The sequence below is a fragment of the Ranitomeya variabilis genome, chromosome 5 (genome assembly GCF_051348905.1).
Source record: "Ranitomeya variabilis isolate aRanVar5 chromosome 5, aRanVar5.hap1, whole genome shotgun sequence".
NCBI classification, from domain to species: domain Eukaryota; kingdom Metazoa; phylum Chordata; class Amphibia; order Anura; family Dendrobatidae; genus Ranitomeya; species Ranitomeya variabilis.
Window position 1 is genome coordinate 549,123,143 of NC_135236.1, and position 19,441 is coordinate 549,142,583.

At 43.8% G+C, this 19,441-nt stretch overlaps 1 protein-coding gene across 6 annotated transcripts in view; it reads left to right on the forward strand.

Annotated features, from left to right (window-relative positions):
• HRH2 (histamine receptor H2) overlaps positions 1 to 19,441 on the forward strand; it is a 259,444-nt gene that overhangs the window by 156,664 nt on the left and 83,339 nt on the right. For all 6 annotated transcript variants that reach the window (XR_013215835.1, XR_013215836.1, XM_077265888.1 and 3 more), the window contains exon 2: positions 2,968 to 4,521. Coding sequence is in view for 4 of the 6 variants with exons in the window: in XM_077265888.1 (XP_077122003.1) it covers positions 3,404 to 4,521 (1,118 nt within the window). In the remaining 2 variants the exon portion in view is untranslated. The remainder of the gene's footprint in view (positions 1 to 2,967; positions 4,522 to 19,441) is intronic.

The window sequence follows — 19,441 nt, forward strand, 5'->3', positions numbered from 1 at the left end:
CATGCTTTCCACCAGTCTTTCACACTGCTTCTGACGCAAAAATGTCTTTTTTTCTCAGCAGTTCTTTTTTGTTTGATGGCTTCTGACTATCCGTCATCCTCTTGATTACATTACAGAGGTTTTCCTTGGGATTCAGGTCTGGAGATTGGACTGCCCATGGCAGGGTTTTGATGTGGTGGTCTCTTAATTTTTTCCAGAGCTGTATATTATTTTTTATATTATTTTTTATTTTTTTATTATCATTTTTATTTATTTTTTCAATATTTTTACAATAATTTTTTTTTTTACCTTTTTCTAACTTTTTTTTACTTTGTCCCACTATGGGAATATAATTGTTTGCAGGCTGATCATTTCTATAGCATATAGATGAAGCAGCATCTGCATGCTATAGAAACTGTGAGCTCTGCACTGACAGAGAGACTTGCTGATCATGCACTGCTGCACTGCGCATAATAAGCAAGTTTATTAGCTCTGGTGACCCGGATGTCTTCATGAAGACATTGGTGACATTGGGTCACCATGGCAATGATTTGGACCCCGCGTCACGCCACGAGGTTTCTGATCCAAAGGCAGAGGGGGTGTCAGCCCTCTGCTGGCTTCTGGAATGCCGCAATTGTGTTCGATCACAGCAGTTTGGGGTTTAAAGTGCTAGAAGCGGTCTGTGACCGCTCCTGGCACTTAGTGCCGGGTGTCAGCTGTCAGAATCAGCTGACACTCTACAGCGATCGCCCGCACAACCTTTGTGTGCGTGGGCGATCGCGATGACGTAACGATCCATCCATGGTGAAATAGGCCCAGGGCACATGGACAGATCATTGTCAGAAAGGGGTTAAAGAATGTGGGCTTTTTTTGTACTTAAATGCATGCATTCGTGCCTAAAATTAATTTTTAAAAAGCATGTTGAACCATGAGTTAAATGCAAAATGAGTTGTTTTCTTCGTCTGAACTTCTCCAAAATGATATATGACTGCATCAAATTTGAGCTGACCCCCCAAATATTATTAAAATATCACAAACAAAAATGCTTTGCATGAAAATTTTGAATATAAATATCACCATAAACATTAAAGTAGCATCTGGTTGCTGTGCATTTCACCTACACAATTGCTGTGAAAATGTCCACAAAAATGGCATAGAACATGCAGAAAAATGCTGTGTGTGATTTCAACCATATGAAGCACAACTCTACAGTTTGTTACGTTTATCCTTGTAGATGTTAGCAAGTAAGCAAGTTTCTGAACATCTGGCAAATCTCATCCAAGCAGCATTCTCAGGTTTATAAAAGCAGCTGAGAGATTGAGTAAGTATAGGACAGAATAAATATTTCTATACACTGGCTAATACTTCAGAACTAGCTCTTAACCCCTTTACGACGTGGCCAATTTCCGTTTTTGCATCTTCTTTTTTTTTCTCCCCTTCTTCCCAGAGCTTGTTTTTTTGAAGGATGAATTGTCCTATTGAATGACAAAATTCATGTTACCACATAGGTACAGGTGTACAGTAAACCAGGAAAAGTGGGGAGAAATTATATTAACAAAAAAAATTTTGACATTGTTTTTTACTAATTGTTTTTACGATTTTGTGGTACAAATTACCTTGGGATAGATGTGATGTTTTGATCGCTTGTTATACCATTTTTTGTGGCTTTGCAGTGCCCCCAAAAATTTAATTTTATCGTTCTTTCTGAACGTGGCAATACCACATGTGTTTTTATTTTTTTTTAATCCCTTTATTTTTAATAGGGGAATAGGGGAGTGATTTGAACTTTTATATTTTTCATATTTTTTAAAACTCTTTTTTTACTTTTCACTGTTCTTAATAGTTCCCTTAGGGGACTTGAAGCTGTAAACAACTGATTGTTTGTGCTACATATAGCAATGTCACAGCATTGCTGCATGCAGCAAAAAATAGAGTCTCCTTTGAATCCTGGCCGCAGGCAGGGTTTCAAAGGACTTCAATAATGATAAGCACAGGGGTCTTCAGTAGCTGTCAAAGCAATCCATTTGGAACCCGCGATCATGTCACGAGCACATCGAATGATGTGGCCCAATGCCTGTGAGCTTTAAATGTGCGCTCACAAAGTTTGACATTGGCATGTAACAGGTTAACAGTCATGGCTGGAGCTGTGCTTCACATGCGATTCTTACAAGCATAACATACAGCCATCACCTGCTAGATATGGGGCAGGCTCACCCAGTGAGCCTGCTCTATACACTCGGAAGTCTTGCGAAGTATATCAGTAAATGTGTGGCACATGTCATGAAAGAGTTAAACAAACCTTAGAATTTGGAATACCTGTGATCACTGCTCGCCAGCAAAACCAAACATTTTCTCATTCCAGGTTTGGGCTCACTGTTTTGTTTGGCCCAATGAAGCGAATATACAATTATGGCATGAACGGAAATGAATTCCTAGCTAAAATTGCATAGTTGCTATTACTATTAAAAAGCAATTTCCATTTAATTCAACTGGAGAATGTTCGATGAGATTTCCATATATCCTGGCCATCCGTATTATTGTTTTTCTTGCCGCGAGTGATGAGAACCGATGTCATCAGTGGCATCAGTTCTCAGTTGGCTTTTCTGCACTTTGTTGGATCAAAAGCACAAGCTGCACAGTTTTCTGTTTCAGCTCCTGAAAGCATCCAGATAATAAACTATAAGGTCCATTCTTACATCAGTATCTCTGTGGAAAAAAAGCTGGATGGCCACATACTGTAGATAGGAACAAGGTCTTAGAGGACCCAATTCGTGCTAAGAGGAACAACGTTCTTCCTGACTAATCAGACATTTAAACAAAATCCCATATATACTTATTTAACATAGCACATGCTTTAAGAAACAATTGTCTGTTAACCAACAGCAGTGGATATGACATGATGAATGTGAAATGACTGAGCCAACATAGATGCATTTATCAAGACTTGTTTTGTTTTATTTTAACTTTCAATTTTTACTCATTTTTCAGGTTGATAAAGACATTCACCAACTCACCTGCTAATTCTGAAATGTACTCCTAAAGCTAGACTTCTAGAAGTGAAGAAGCAATGTTGTCGCTACCTGCTCTGAATGATTTATTATAGTAAGAGCTCAAGAACGTCAATACAAATGGTGAACACAACTAAATGTAAAGGAATAAGCAAAATCTCCAGTTTTACAAATCGACTTGAACCAAAAAAGAATAAATAAATTGACAACCATACGTCAGTGGATACTATCAGTCAAAGAATTGCTTATTATCCAGTGGGGTCCAGCAATGCACAGGTGAATATTGCATTGCTGGACCCCTATAAAAAATCAGTAATCCCTGATTAACATGTACTGTGAAACCTAACTTCCTTCTCTAACACTGAACATAAACCAACAAAATTTAAACTAATTTCAGGACCAACAGATACAAGGCAATGTGTTCTGTAATGGATGATGACTCTAAGGATTCAGTTGATATGTGCTGGAAGACAATCCTATATAACATACTCATTGGAGCCGTGCTGGTTTTAATTATAATCATTACCATTTGTGGCAATGTGGTGGTCTGCCTGGCCGTTGGTTTTGACAGACGACTCCGAAGCATGACCAATTGTTTCATTGTCTCTTTGGCTATCACAGACCTTCTGTTGGGTATTCTGGTGCTCCCATTTTCAGCCTTAAACTTAATACATGAAGAATGGCCATTTGGATCTGCATTTTGCAATATTTATACAAGTCTGGATGTTATGCTGTGTACAGCCTCTATTCTAAATCTTTTCATGATCAGTTTGGACCGTTATTATGGCGTTACAGCCCCTCTTCGCTACTCCATGCTGGTGACTCCGTGCCGTGTAGCCATAGCAATGGGAGTGATATGGGTGGTATCTCTAATGGTCTCTTTCATTCCGATCCACCTTGGTTGGAATACAAAAGATAAATCTATTCAAAACCTTAGAGGAGATGGAAACACAGAATGCAAGCTAGAGTTGAACAAAGAATATGTCTTAGTAGATGGCTTACTAACTTTTTATCTTCCTTTGGTCATAATGTGTCTAATGTATTACAAAATCTTCAAGATTGCTAGAGAACAAGCCAAGAGAATAAATCATGCCAATTGCTGTAATGCTGTTAGTCCAACACTACCTACTGTTCGAGAACATAAAGCTACTGTTACATTGGCAGCTGTGATGGGGGCCTTCATCATCTGTTGGTTCCCATATTTCACTGTATTTACATATGAGGGAGTGAATGACATTGAAGTTGACAAGACAGCTTTCTTAATAGTTCTATGGTTAGGCTATGCCAACTCTGCCCTCAACCCAATTTTGTATGCTGCTCTTAATAGAGACTTCCGTACAGCCTATCAACGCCTCCTTCACTGTAGACGTGTGGGTCCACTTAGTAATGAAACCCCGCTTACCCTGATTCATATTCGACGTCCAGGAGAACGAAGTCTTCAAGATATGCAAAGCATTCGTGATGATAAGCAACATAACCTACAAGAAAGTAATGGAAAGGAATGTACTCCTTTCAACAAAGATGTTGCGGAAAGGTACATTTTTCAATTTAATTGATAACTTATAAATTAAAATATTCATGCACAATTTGGGTTGACCAAAATCTTCATTCATATCAATAATAATAACAGTTAAAATAAACAGATAAAAATAAAGAGGTAGTCCTATTTTGTACAATGATGGCATAGCTAAAGAATTTGCAGTCACTTTATAATTGGTGAGGGTCTGGCCTCTGGAATATCCACCAATCCTTTAGGTCTGCATTAATTGTAACAGGGTCTGTCAGGTTCTATCATGGCTTACAATTTTTTTCCCACACAAATAGCTCTAAACCATTGAGCGCAGTGTGAACAGAACGTAGCACCAAGCTGAGACTATAGTGAAGACAAGGCTTGTAAACATTTGTCTCTTCTTCTGGTGCAATCATGTTCATATAGAATAGGCAAAGAAGTAACAAATAGAATTTTTCTAGACAGTAGAGGTATTTGCTCTAAATATATCCTGAATATAAAAAAGAATTGCACCCAAATGGAAGAAAACTAGCAAATCCGAAGTTAAAATGTGAGACAAGGTTTGAGATTTTGTTTAATCTTCTGTATGTTGTATATGTTCTGCTTGTTATACATATATGTGAACTCGGAGCCAAAAAAGCATACAGTATACGCAGATCAAAGTCTATAGGTAACATTTTATAGATCTGTACCACACTGACATAAACTGCTGGTTTAGCCCTCAATAAAGGCTACATTCCCATGATAGGCTATTGGTGACCCTTCGATGTTGCAGATTTTCTGTACTATTTCTGCACCCATTAAGTAAAATAGGCTACTTGCATTTTTTCAAAAATAAAATAAAAAAAACTCATCAAAATCTGATTATAGGAACGTAGCCTAACCCTCATTCATGTAGAACATAAATATATGGAGGAATTGTAGAATTAATTAGGCCCAAAATTTCTCTGTTATATATGTTGTGTATAAACAAACATATTCAATATTTCTAGAGATGAGAGAATATTGAAATTCCAATTCACCAGCTTTGCAGAACGCGCCAAAAATAGAGAGTCCCGCAAAGCTTCCAAATGTCCTGAAAAGATGTGTATAACACTTTGAGATTGATATGCTAGGGCTATGTCCAACACTAGGGATGAGCAGACCTGTGAAAGTTGGGTTCGGGTATCAGAGATGTACCTGAGCTTGAACGCTCTCTTTTCAGACTTCCCGTGGAACTTCGAACATTGCAACAAACTTCCGGTAGAAGTGCGGCGTTTCGCAGCGGGCACTAACTGTCTGGTACAAACCTTGAACTTTTTAGTTTGGGTTTGCGCATCTCCATCCAACACCTTTCAAACTGTTTAATGCAAATGTAGCCTTGGCATTGTCAATTTGACCAGAGCATACATGTCTATGAGTAAATATAATGAAATTGGTGGTAATCATTACCCTTTAATAACACATTGCACTGTTGCAAATTTAACGCTTTTTAAAAAATTTAAATGGTCCAAAATTAATCATTTTGGGGGGTAGATAACTGCTGTTCTGGAGTTTATTCACATGCAGTTTATTCAAAGGAAGCAATGGATTTTTGATAGAGATGATAAAAAAATATCAAATTTTGGTGAGTATATAAAAGAGAGGCACACACTCAGGTGATAAGACCGTGCAAGGGAGACGGCATCAGCCTGTATTTAATAGTTTGACAATCCCAGCACAATAATGCAGATAAAAACCTTGTATGATTCTTGAATGTGTTTTAATAGTTCTGGTGGAGAATAAACAGATAATATTTCAACCAAAATGTTTTTTTTTTCAAGGAATCTGTACTGTAGAGAAAACCAGTACAAACAAGAAATTCACAAGTGTATGTTGCCAATCTCCTACCCTGATTGTCCTTTCCGGTTTTCTCTACAGATTCCTTGAACAAAAACTTTTTTGTTGAAACGTTAAAATGTTATCTGTTTATTCACCACCAGAACTATAAAACACATACAAGCATCATACAAGCTTTGTATCTGCATTATTGTGCTGGGATTCTGAGACTATCCAATTTTGGTGAGTAGACATAGGTTTGTTGTTTGGGAAATGAAAAAGCCATTGCTTCTTCTTAGTAAACCTTCTAAAAGTATCCTTTTTTGTGTTCAGCTACTAATTTGCTGTTTGGAAAATTATCTCTTTTTGGAAGCAGTTTCAGCTTTACTTTCAGCTGTGCAGGGTGGGGATCCCAGTAGGAGTACAGTACAGATAAAAAAAAAAAAAAGAAAAACAGGCAGGGGATACAGGTGCTTCTAATAAAATTAGAATATCATCAAAAAGTTAATTTATTTCAGTTCTTCAATACAGAAAGTGAAACTCATATTATATAGAGTAATCACAAAGAGTGATCTATTTCAAGTGTTTATTTCTGTTAATGTTGATGACTGTCACTTACTGCCAATGAAAACCCAAAAGTCATTATACAAGTAGATTAGAATACTTTATAACACCAGCTTGAAAAATGATTTTAAAATCTGAAATGTTGACCTACTGAAATGTATGTTCAATAAATGCATTTAATACTGTACTTGGTCGGGTCTCCTTTTGCATCAATTACTGCATTAATGTGGCGTAGCATGGAGGCGATCAAGTTGTGGCACTGCTGAGGTGTTATAGAAGCCCAGGTTGCTTTGAAAGCAGCCTTCAGCTCGTCTGCTTTATTGGGTGTGGTGTCTCTCATCTTCCTCTTGACAATACCCATAGATTCGCTATGGAGTTAAGGTCAGATGATTTTGTTGGCCAATCAAACACAGTGATACTGTTGTTTTTAAACCAGATATTGGTACTTTTGACAGTGTGGACAGGTGACAAGTCCTGTGTGTGGTGGCTCTTGAAGCAATGACACCAGCAGCAGTCTACTCCTTGTGAATCTCCTCCAAGTTTTTGAATAGCTTTTTCTTAACAATCCTTTCAAGGCTATGGTTATCCTGGTTGCTTGTGCACCTTTTTCTGCCACACGTTTTCCTTCCACTCAACTTGTGTGGATACAGCACTCTGTGAACCGCCAGCTTCTTTAACAATTACCTTTTGTGGCTTACCCTCCTTATGGAGTGTGTCAATGACTGTCTTCTGGCATCTGTCAAGTCAGCAGTCTTCCCCATGACTGTGGAGCCTACTGACAAATACTAAGGGACCTTTTTAAATGCTTAGGAAGCTTTTGCGGATGTTTTTTGTTAATTATTATAATTTACTGAGATAATGACTTTTGAAGTTTTCATTTGTTGTAAGTCATAACCATCAAGATTAACAGAAGTAAACACTTGAAATGCATTACTCTTTTTGAATGAGTCTATATAATATATGAGTCTCGCTTTTTGTATTGAATAAATGAAATCCCAGAGATTCCCAGAGTGTCTAGCAGCCATATCCTCCTTCTCCTCTCGCTTCCTCAAGCTCAATGTGGACAAATCTGAACTAATTATCTTCCCTCCATCTCACATACCCTACCTACCTGATCTATCTATCAAAATAAATTAAATCACACTTTCCCCTGTCCCCAAAATCCACTGCCTCTGAGTAACCCTTGACTCGGCCCTGTCCTTCAAGCCGCACATCCAAGCTCTCGCCACCTCCTGTCGCCTCCAGCTCAAAAATATTTCCAGAATCCGTCCTTTCCTCAACCCTCACTCTACCAAAATGCTTGTGCATGCCCTAATCATCTCCTGCTTCGACTACTGCAATATCCTCCTCTGTGGCCTACCTTCTAACACTCTCACACCCCTCCAGTCCGTCCTTAACTCTGCTGTCTGACTAATTCATCTCTCTCCTCACTACACTCCAGCTTCCCCTCTTTGAAAATCCTTCACTGGCTCCCAATTTCCCTGCGTATCCAGTTTAAAATACTAGCCTAGACCTACAAAGCCATCCATAACCTTTCTCCTCCATATATTTCCAAACTAATCTCTCAATATCTTCCCTCATGTAATCTCCGGTCCTCCCAAGACCTACTTCTCTCCTCCACGCTTATTCGCTCCTCACCCAATTGCCTCAAAAACTTCTCCTGAATATCCCCCATCCTCTAGAATTCTATGCCCCAACATGTCTATTTGATGATATTCTAATTTTGTTAGAAGCACCTGTATATGGCTGTCTATAAGTAATAGCAAAACCTGCAGCATCCACACAGTATAGAATATGATGGAGCAGGCAAAGAAATATCTGACTTATAGGGCCAGATATTGCAGCCTTTGAAGCAGCAGCAGTACAATGGAGAACATAATGTACAGGGAAGCAATGTTTGACTGTCTAACAACACTGGCAGTGGCTACAACTGCACACTATAATGATTAGAATATTAGAGGAAAATTATAAATTAACTTTTAATATTAATATTTAAAAAACCTTACCATGCGCAATGTAATTGGTGTATTATTAAAATGTGGTATAGCCACACACAATTACCTAGGTGTTAAATTCAATCATACAGCAAAACATGTGGATCAAAGCCACACAACCTGCAAGTCCAGGACTTTGTCAGCAATAGAATGCTTACTATTGCCTTAGAATTCAGCTATATGACATAGTTCACAGCACTTAGAAAAATAACATAAACTCATTTACAAATGGAGTATAACATAAATTATTCTCAGACAGATAGATCTAGGAGTATTATACAAAAGTAATACCTATAAGGTTATTATGGTAGTATTTCCTTGGTCATCCCCATAAAAACAAACAGTTACTATATGACTCAAGAATGGCCTATTAAATAAATCTAGTATTAGAACCTAGCTTAATATAATACAAAGACAAAGGCACAGCGTGACCGCTGTGCGTTATTTAGCACACCATTTGGGATCACATTATACCTTGGTACTAGTCCATACCAATATATTTACTATTATATATTTTGTGTTATTTTTCTGTTATTGTTATCCTGTGTGGTAACTTTTAGTATTTGCATTTAATAAAATATACTTTTGTATTAAACAACTCTGGTGCTGTTTAAATTATCAAAGACAAAGGCATGTAGAAGGTATCCCATCTAGGGATCACCACATCACAACCAGTACAGAAACCTTTCATGAGGACCAGGAATCTGTAATAATGAAATGGATAGGCTGACCTGCTGAGGACGTGGGACGTGGGAAGCCCCCCGAAGAAGCAGTGTGCGAAATGCACGTTGGGGTTCCTCTCTCCCACGTCCTCAGCAGGTCGGTCCATCCAGTTCATTATTCTGATCTATACTGTTGGCCATCTATGTGTATATTTTGTAATATACAAAAACAAGCAATGTTTGTATGTGTGGCTTATATATGATTCAACTCTGTATTTGCCTTTTGGACACCCACATTTATGCTTATATACATTACTAGCTGAAGAGCCCGGCATTGCCTGGGCATACTAAATATCTGTGGTTAGTTATAGCACCTAACTTCTCTTATTTTCCCATCACGCCTCTCATTTTCCTCCTCACATCTCTCATTTTCTCCCTTACACCTCTCATTTTCCCCCTCACTCCTCTTATTTTCCCCCTCACTCCTCTCATTCCCCCCTCACTCCTCTCATTCCCCCTAACACTTGTCATTTCGACCTCACATCTGTCATTTTCCGATCACTCCACTATTTTCCCTAACTCCTCTCATTTTGCACTCACACCTTTTCATTTTCACCTCACACCTCTCATTTTCACCTCACACCTCTCATTTTCCCCTCAGTATATACATGTTTGTCATCTCCCTTATATATTGTATACACCTGTATGTCATCTTCTGTACAAAGTATATACCTGTATGTCATCTCCTCCTGTATATTGTATATACAGTTATATGAAAAAGTTTGGGCACCCCTATTAATCTTAAGCTTAATGTTTTATAAAAATTGTTTTTTTTTGCAACAGCTATTTCAGTTTCATATATCTAATAACTGTTGGACACAGTAATGTTTCTGCCTTGAAATGAGGTTTATTGTACTAACAGAAAATGTGCAATCTGCATTCAAACAAAATTTGACAGGTGCATAAGTATGGGCACCCTTATCATTTTCTTGTTTTAAATACTCCTACCTACTTTTTACTGACTTACTAAATCACTTTTTTTGGTTTTGAAACCTCATTGAGCTTTGAACTTCATAGCCAGGTGTATGCAATCATGAGAAAAGCTACTTAAAGTGGCCACTTGCAAGTTGTTCTCCTGTTTGAATCTCCTCTGAAGAGTGGCATCATGGGCTCCTCAAAACAACTGTCAAATGATCTGAAAACAAAGATTATTCAACATAGTTGTTCAGGGGAAGGATACAAAAAGCTGTCTCAGAAATTTAACCTGTCAATTTCCACTGTGAGGAACATAGTAAGGAAATGGAAGAACACAGGTACAGTTTTTGTTAAGGCCAGAAGTGGCAGGCCAAGAAAAACATCAGAAAGGCGGAGAAGAAGAATGGTGAGATCAGTCAAGGACAATCCTCAGACCACCTCCAGAGAGCTGCAGCATCAACTTGCTGCAGATGGTGTCACTGTGCATCGGTCAACTATACAACGCACTGTGTTTTTTTGCCACCATGCATAAAGCCTTTTTGTATTACCAAACAACTCAATCTTGGTTTCATCAGTCCACAGGACCTTCTTCCAAAAAGAAATTGGCTTCTCCAAATATGCTTTTGCATACCTCAGCCGACTCTGTTTGTGGCGTGCTTGCAGAAATGGCTTCTTTCGCATCACTCTCTCATACAGCTTCTCCTTGTGCAAAGTGTGTTGTATAGTTGACCGATGCACAGTGACACCATCTGCAGCAAGTTGATACTGCAGATCTCTGGAGGTGTCTTGAGGATTGTCCTTGACTGATCTCACCATTCTTCTTCTCTGCCTTTCTGATGTTTTACTTGGCCTGCCACTTCTGGCCTTAACAAGAACTGTACCTGAGTTCTTCCATTTCCTTACTATGTTCCTCACAGTGGAAATTGACAGGTTAAGTCTCTGAGACAGCTTTTTGTATCCTTCCCCTGAACAACTATGTTGAATAATCTTTGTTTTCAGATCATTTGACAGTTGTTTTGAGGAGCCCATGATGCCACTCTTCAGAGGAGATTCAAACAGGAGAACAACTTGCAAGTGGCCACTTTAAGTAGCTTTTCTCATGATTGCATACACCTGGCTATGAAGTTCAAAGCTCAATGAGGTAACAAAACCAAAAAAAGTGCTTTAGTAAGTCAGTAAAAAGTAGGTAGGAGTATTTAAAACAAGAAAATGATAAGGGTGCCCATACTTATGCACCTGTCAAATTTTGTTTGAATGCAGATTGCACATTTTCTGTTTGTACAATAAACCTCATTTCAAGGCAGAAACATTACTGTGTCCAACAGTTATTAGATATATGAAACTGAAATAGCTGTTGCAAAAAAAAACATTTTTATAAAACATTAAGCTTAAGATTAATAGGGGTGCCCAAACTTTTTCATATAACTGTATGTTGCAAGGTTGGTGTATGTGTGGTGAAATGTGTGCTGAGGGTGATATATGTTCAAGCACATGGTAGTGTGTGGCGCATTTTGTCTGTGTGTTCATATCCCCGTGTGTGGTGAGTATCCCATGTTGGGGCCCCACCTTAGCAACTGTACATTATTAACTCTTTGGCTTCATCGCTCTCACTTTTTAAGTCCCCCTTGATCACATCTTGCAGCTGTCAATTTGCCTCCAACACTTTCAGTCACCACTGAGCATACAGAGTGGCGGCTATAACCGCACAACTGGTCCAGACTGACAGCCAGCCCCAATGCAAAGTGAGTGTCAGTCAGGGCTGGTAGTGTCGTTACAGCCGCCTCTCTGTATACTCAACCCATGCCAGTTCCGCCTCCGTACCGTCCCCCTTATCTGAATCTGGAATACCACCTTGGGTTTTTCTGTTTTTGCATTTTTGTTTTTTGCTTCCCTTTTTCTCAGAGCAATAGCTTTTTTATTTTTTCATCAATATTGCCATGTCTAGCCTTATTTTTTGCGGGAAAAGATGTGCACCATTTATTTTACCATATAGTGTAATGGAAATTGGAAAAAAAATCCAACTGCTTTGGAATTGTAAAAAACTGCAATTCCACAATAGTTTTTTTAATTTTGTTTTACCATGTTCACTAAATGCTAAAACTAACCTACCATTTTGGTTCTCCAGGTTGTTATAACATCATAGATACCAAACATGTATACATTCTTTTTTATTTATTTAATATAATGGCATTATTTTCCGAGACACATAGTGAAGCGCCCCCACTGCCGCAGGGCCCAGGGGTACCCGGTACCGGGCCTCTCTGTCTCAGTTCTGGGGTTGTCACGGTGGCTAGACCCAGCCCGTGACCCTGCTGAAGGGCGTCCAATGAAGGTGGAGGGTGCTGTTGTTGTGGTGTGGTGAAGGTCGCGGTGAATAACGAGGACACCAGGTTGCAGTCTCTTTACCTTTTTACTGAAGGTTTGGAGGTACCCAATCCAGAACACTGTTAACCGGGCTGTCTGCGACTGGCCGGTCCAAAGGCACATCAGGAGTCCCCTTAACAGGTGGGAATCAGCGTCTACCTTCTAGCGCCTATGTGTTGTAGTCCTTCCTGCTGAGCACCCCGGGATAGTCCTCACACTGATTTTGTCTGTCTCTGATCTTCGTTCTCTCCGTCCCCCAGATGATATGGTTAGGACGCACCCGTATGACGGGGTAGGCCTGGAGTTCTTCCGGGACCCTAGAGTCGCCCCTCTCCCACAGCTGCCTCCATTGTCTGCTCAGGGGATTTGGGTGAGACAGCCAACCTATAATTGACTGTCCTGCCGTGGTTTGCAGTAATGCTTAGAGTCTCTTACTTGCTCGGCGTTCCGGCCACCGACTGTTTGCGCCTCAGAAGGATGTTGCCTAGATCTTACAGCACGACTCCCTCTGGTCCTATCGCCTCTCTGCTGGATTCCCATTTTTCTCACTGTTTGTCCTTTCTTAGGAATCTGTCAGGATCCCATCCCTGACAGGTCCTCTCTCTAGCTCTTCCCTCTTACTTCTCCCTGTCTTGTTGTCCAACCCCCAGTTTTACTAGAGTGTGAGGAGTGGCCTACTAGATAGAACCACTCCCCCTGGTGGCCGGAGTGTGAAGTGTAATGTGTGTGATACCTGGTCAGGTGAACTCCTTTAGTGCAATCAGACGTAACATCACTCCCCTTAGTGGCAGAGCGACGTTACTGCAACGACCAGGACTCTGGGGCGCTGCACTCCCCCCCGGTTAAATCCAGTACTCCCGGACTGGGAAAACAAGAACAACAATACATGTTAACAGAAAACACACAAAATTTTGAAATATCATAAACCATTAAACATAACAGTGCTTCCCTTTATGGGAGGTGAGGACTCTTGAACGTTGCAAAAGTTAGGTCATGCACAGTTTATGACTTTCAGTTCAGTAGTTGAAACAGCGGGGACCCCGGGTAAACAAAGGGGTCCCCTTTTAGAAGTTTTTGGAGCAATTCACTGTCCATTACTCCGTTTGTCCATTTTAAAACTTGTAACAAAAGATATGTACACAAATATTTTCAACTAAATAGCAGCCCTCATTAATATCTCCAAGTTTTGTAGCGGAGGGGAGTTTGATTCTGAGTGCTGCGTGTAGACCTTCGCAGCGTAGGGGTGGCTACTGGCCTAACAGGGCCCACTATGCTTGCTACCGCTGGTGTAGTGCACTGCCTTCTAGCTACACTTCTAGTGAGTCTGGGTAGCACTGGCAGGCTGGAGCTCTCAGGGCTGTTTCTACCAACAGTGGGTACGGCAGGTTCGCCGATAGCAGAGGGAGGATTTGCCAGTTCAACGGTCAGCACGGCATCTTCAGGTAGGGCTTGTTGAGGTTGCGGGGCCGGATGATCTGGTACCACCATTGGTTCTGGTGGGTTCGGCTGGTGGAACGTTAGAACAGGTACCACGATGGCCTGATTTATCTGAGTCCAGGACTGGGGAAAATCACCAAGGACAGTGTGGATCATCTTCTCCTTTTCTACAGGTGGGGAGGTTGTTCCTGGATCCATTTCCCTTGCTCTCAGCTTATCAGGGCAGGCTTTAAGGTGGTCCCTGGATATCACCATCGAGGTCTCCCCTCCATCCTTGCTGATGAGGCAAACCTTGGTGTTGTCGATATCGGATGGCAGGATGGTATACGGTTCCGCTTCCCATTGGTCGTCGAGTTTGTGTAGCCTCCTCTTTCGTTTGAGTACGTGATCACCAGGTGGCAAAGGAATTGCAGGGGCATGCTGGTTGTAGTCCCTTTCCTGTTTTTGCCTGGCCTGAACAAGGCTTCTTTCCACACACTCTTGTACCTTGCGGTAACTTTGCCGCCTCTCGGTATCCCAATCGGCATCCGGCGAGGTATCTTCGGGGGTTAGGACCCCATGTCCAGATCAACGGGTAACTTGCTAGACCTTCCTCGCATCAGGTACGCTGGAGTGCAGTTGGTGGAATTTACTGGGATGTGATTATATATGTCCATCAAGTCAGGCAACTTCGTTGGCCACAGGCTCCGTTCCTCTATGGGCAAGGTCTTTAGTAAGTCGATCACCACCTGGTTCATCTTTTCGCACATCCCATTGGTTTGGGGATGGTACGGTGTGGTTCTGATCTTGTTACACCCGTACAGTTGGCAGAACTCTTGGAACACTTCCGCTTTGAATGCTGGTCCCTGATCGGTCAGTACCTTCTCCGGGTAGCCATGGGGCCTACAAAAGTACTGCTGGAAAGCCTTGGCGGCCATCCTGGCCGTTAGATCCTTGACAGGCACAACCACCAAAAATCTGGAGTAGTGATCCACGATGGTAAGAACGTAGACATAGCCTGACTGGCTAGGTGTCAGCTTCACATGATCCAGCGCGACCAGTTCGAGCGGCCACTTGGTGATGATAGGCTGCAAGGGAACCCGTTGGCTGCCACGGTCCCTCCTGCGTAGGCTACATGTACCGCACTCTCGACACCACTTCTCAATGGCTCTCTTCATGCCAATCCAATAGAACCTCCCTCGGAGTAGCCTCTCCAGCTTCTTCCATCCAAATCTCCATCGTGGTAGGCTCCCAGAACCATGGGCGCATCTCGCCTTGGCACTACTATCTGCCATACCAATTCATGAGTACGTGGGTCGATGCTTCTCCGGCACAGCTTGCCATCATGGATAAACAGTTTGCTTCTCCCCTTCCACAGCTGTTGGGTCTCCTGTGGATCATCTGGGCCGGGATGCAACCCTGCCTGCGTCAAGAGCTCTTTCACCCGACGGACCGCGGGGTCACCATCCTGGGTCTCCGCCCATCCGTGGTGGGGCAGGGGATTCAGCGTGGCATCCGGTTGGTTCTTGTGCCTGTTCTTCACATGATAGGAGTTCTGAGTGGCTTTGGGGTGATGGAATGCAGGCAGCTCCACCTCTTCAAGTGCCTCCGGGTCTTCCCCCGTTTCTGGCAAATTGGGCATTCAGGACAAGGCATCGGCATTTGCATTCTTGCGTCCTGCCCGGTACTTGATGGTGAAGTCGTAGTTGGACAGCCGGGCAATCCACCGCTGTTCCAAGGCCCCGAGTTTGGCGGTTTCCAGATGCGTTAGCGGATTGTTATCCGTGAAGACGGTGAATTTCGCTGAGGCTAGGTAGTGTTTCAACCTCTCTGTCACTGCGCAGATGATGGCAAGGAATTCCAGCTTAAAGGAACTGTAGTTGTCAGGGTTCCTTTCCGTGGGACGAAGCTTCCTGCTGGCGTAAGCGATTACCCTCTCCTTGCCTTTCTGGACCTGGGACAGCACGGCTCCCAATCCCACATTGCTGGCATCCGTGTACAGCACAAACAGTTGGTCGTATTCGGGGGAAGGCCAGTACCTCTTCTCCCATCAGTGCTGACTTCAAACAAGTGAAGGATCCTTCCAGCCCCTCGTTCCAGTCAAATGGGGCGTTCTTCCCCTTGGTCTTCTTTGATTGGCCCACCAACAGGTCTTGCAAGGGTGCGGCCTTCTTGGTGAAGTCCTTGATGAACCTTCGGTAATAGCCTACCAGCCCGAGGAACTGCCGGACTTCGTGGAGGTTGCTGGGCTTTGGCCAGTCTTGGATCACCGTGACCTTGTCGGGGTCTGGGGCTACTCCTTCAGCGCTCACCACATGGCCCAGGTACTGCACTTTGGGTTTCAGCAGATGACATTTGGACGGTTTCACCTTTAAGCCAAAGTTGGACAGAGCTTCAAACACCTCAGTCAGGTGCTTCAGATGGTCTTTGTAGGTCTTAGAGAAGACAATGACATCATCCAAATACAGCAGTACGGTTTCAAAGTTCTTGTGCCCCAGACAGCAAGCCATCATCGTCTGGAATGTCCCCGGGGCATTGCACAATCCGAAGGGCATGTAGTTGAATTCGCAGAGACCCATCGGTGTCGTGAAGGCCGTCTTCTCTTTGTCCGCCTCCACCATGGGAACCTGCCAGTACCCACTGGTGAGATCTAAGGTAGAGAAGTAGTTAGCAGACTTTAGGGCAGCCAGAGACTCCTCTATCCTGGGCAGTGGGTATGCGTCCTTATGTGTAATGCGATTCAACTGCCTGTAATCAACGCACATCCTCATTGTGCCATCTTTCTTTTTAACGAGGACTAATGGCGCTGCCCAGGGGCTACAACTGTCTCTCACCACCCCAGCCTCCTTCATTTCTCGCAACATGTCCTTGGCACACTGGTAATGAGCTGGGGGTACAGGGCGGTATTCTCTCCTTTATGGGCCGGTGATCTCCCGTGGGGATATGATGTTGGATCCCTTTCACCTGTCCAAAATCTAAGGGGTGTTTGCTAAATACCTGCTCGTACTTGTGAACCACCCTGTAGGCCCCCTGTTTCTGATGGGATGGGGTGGAGTCAGTGCCCACATGCAATTCCTGACACCAATCTTTCGAGTACCCGGCAGAACCGTTGTCCTCCGTCAGGTTAGACGGGGCCAAGGGTCCAGGTGTCTGTATCACACTATTATTGACAGTGAACAGTTTGGAAAGTGTGGCATACTTGGTGAGGTGGACCTCTTCCTCCCCACAATTAAGGACACGAACGGGCACCCTCCCCTGGCGGACGTCGACCACCCCCCTGGCTGTTAGGAGAGTGGGCCTATTGTCTGAATAGACGGGTTCTACCAGGGCCTGGTAGTCCTTACCCCTGAGGCCTATGGCTGCCCGACACCATATCAACATCTCCCTCCTGGGGGGTATCGCAATAGGGTTTGAATCACTCACAGTGACATGACCAATTTCACCACCAGTCAGCTCGACCTGCTGTCTCTGCATCAGAGCTCTGATTTCGTTTTGCAGGGCGCGTTGTTCACTGTAGCCAGCAGTTTCTGCTACCTGTTGCAACAAGACGATAACTTCTGCAAGACAGTTTTCTATAACATTGGTGCCAATAGTCATCATGGGATTACATTCACGGCGGCCAATATCAACAATTACAGTCCCCTGGGCCTTCAATTCCACCCGCCCCACCTTGATGGTGACCTCTTTATACCGCACTTGTGGCAACGGCTGACCATTACTGGCTATGATGGTGAAATCGTCATCGGGGCCACGAGTAATATCGGTGTCCTCCCAATACCATTTATAAGGTAAGGCATAGTCGTCACCTGAGAACCGGTGTCCAGCAGAGCGTTCATGGGGATACCGTCGATCACAACAGGAAGAACTGGCCGCCCTCCAACGTATTTGGCTCTCCAATGCTGTGGGCCTGATCGTCCTACTCCTGGGGGTTGGCCCTTTGCCCCAGGGGTTGCTCGTTTAAAGGACAGTACCTTGCAAGGTGGCCCACCTGGTGATAGCGGCGGCAGATGGGTCGTCCGTCCCGATGGAAGCGATCGTCGTCCCGGGCTCTGGTCGGCGGAGTCCTCCTCTGTCGCATCCAAGGGACATCCTCTGGTCTGGAGGCCAGCTGGATCTTCTCCTTGGCGGCCTCCTGTAGGGACTGCACCGTCCGGGCTAGGGCAGCGACACTCTTGGTCAGCTCCTGCATCTGGAGGCGGAGTCCTACAGGGGAGTCATCCTCTAGGCTCTGGGCGTCGGCCTCTGCGGCGACCGGGGCATCCGGCGCCACCTCCTGGTGGTATGTGAGAGCGGGACGCCTGGGTGGTATTGCACGGCTGGGCTGTCGCTCCTGCAGCGCCTGGATAGCTTTATCCTTGAATTGCGCAAAAGTCAAGTCTGGATTCTGCATGGCCAAGAAGTGTAATTGGCCCCTTTGGTGACTGCACAGGAGCCCCTCAATGAACCGCTCTTTCAGGAGTTTATCTTCGTCTTGCATGCTGCCGGGGTCACTCTGCTTGATGGCCCGCAGTGCCTCCTGGAGATTAAGGGCATAGTCTCGTAAGCTATCCTGCGGTCTCTGTTTGCATCCATAGAAAGTCAATTTAATTTCTGTAGCAGTACGGGTATCGAAGGTGGCTTTAAGCTTTGCAAAAACCTGCTGTGCCGTTCCCTTATCCGTGGCGGGCCAGGACTTCACTTCTCTCAGGGCCGCCCCAAAGAGCTGGCCGATTATCATATGAACCTTCTGAGGCTCTGTCAGGGGATAGAACTCAAGCAGGCTGCAGATCCCTTCTTTAAAGTCAGTGAACGTATGCGACTCCCCGGAGTATCGTGGGAGCCAGGCCGCTCCGGGCAGGTACGGCATAGAGAAGGGCATTATGGCCTTTGTGGTAGTGGCGGTGTCCGACTGGCTGATGGGGGCAGCGGGTTCTGCGGCAACCGGTGGTGGTATTAGGGCCACGGCTATGTCCGCTGCGGGGACCGGAGCTGCCTCTGCGTCCACGGCTGCGACCGCCGCCTCCGCTCCTCCCGACTCAGACATGGCTGTCCCTTCCTCCCACTAACCTGCTGGAGGTTGGAGTTCCTCTTCCGGAGTTGGCACTTTACCGCGCTTCCTCGTTGCGCGCTTCTCTTGACCGGTTCCGCCCACGAAGCTAAGGCTCCTACCTCCATGCGCGGCAATGGCGAATT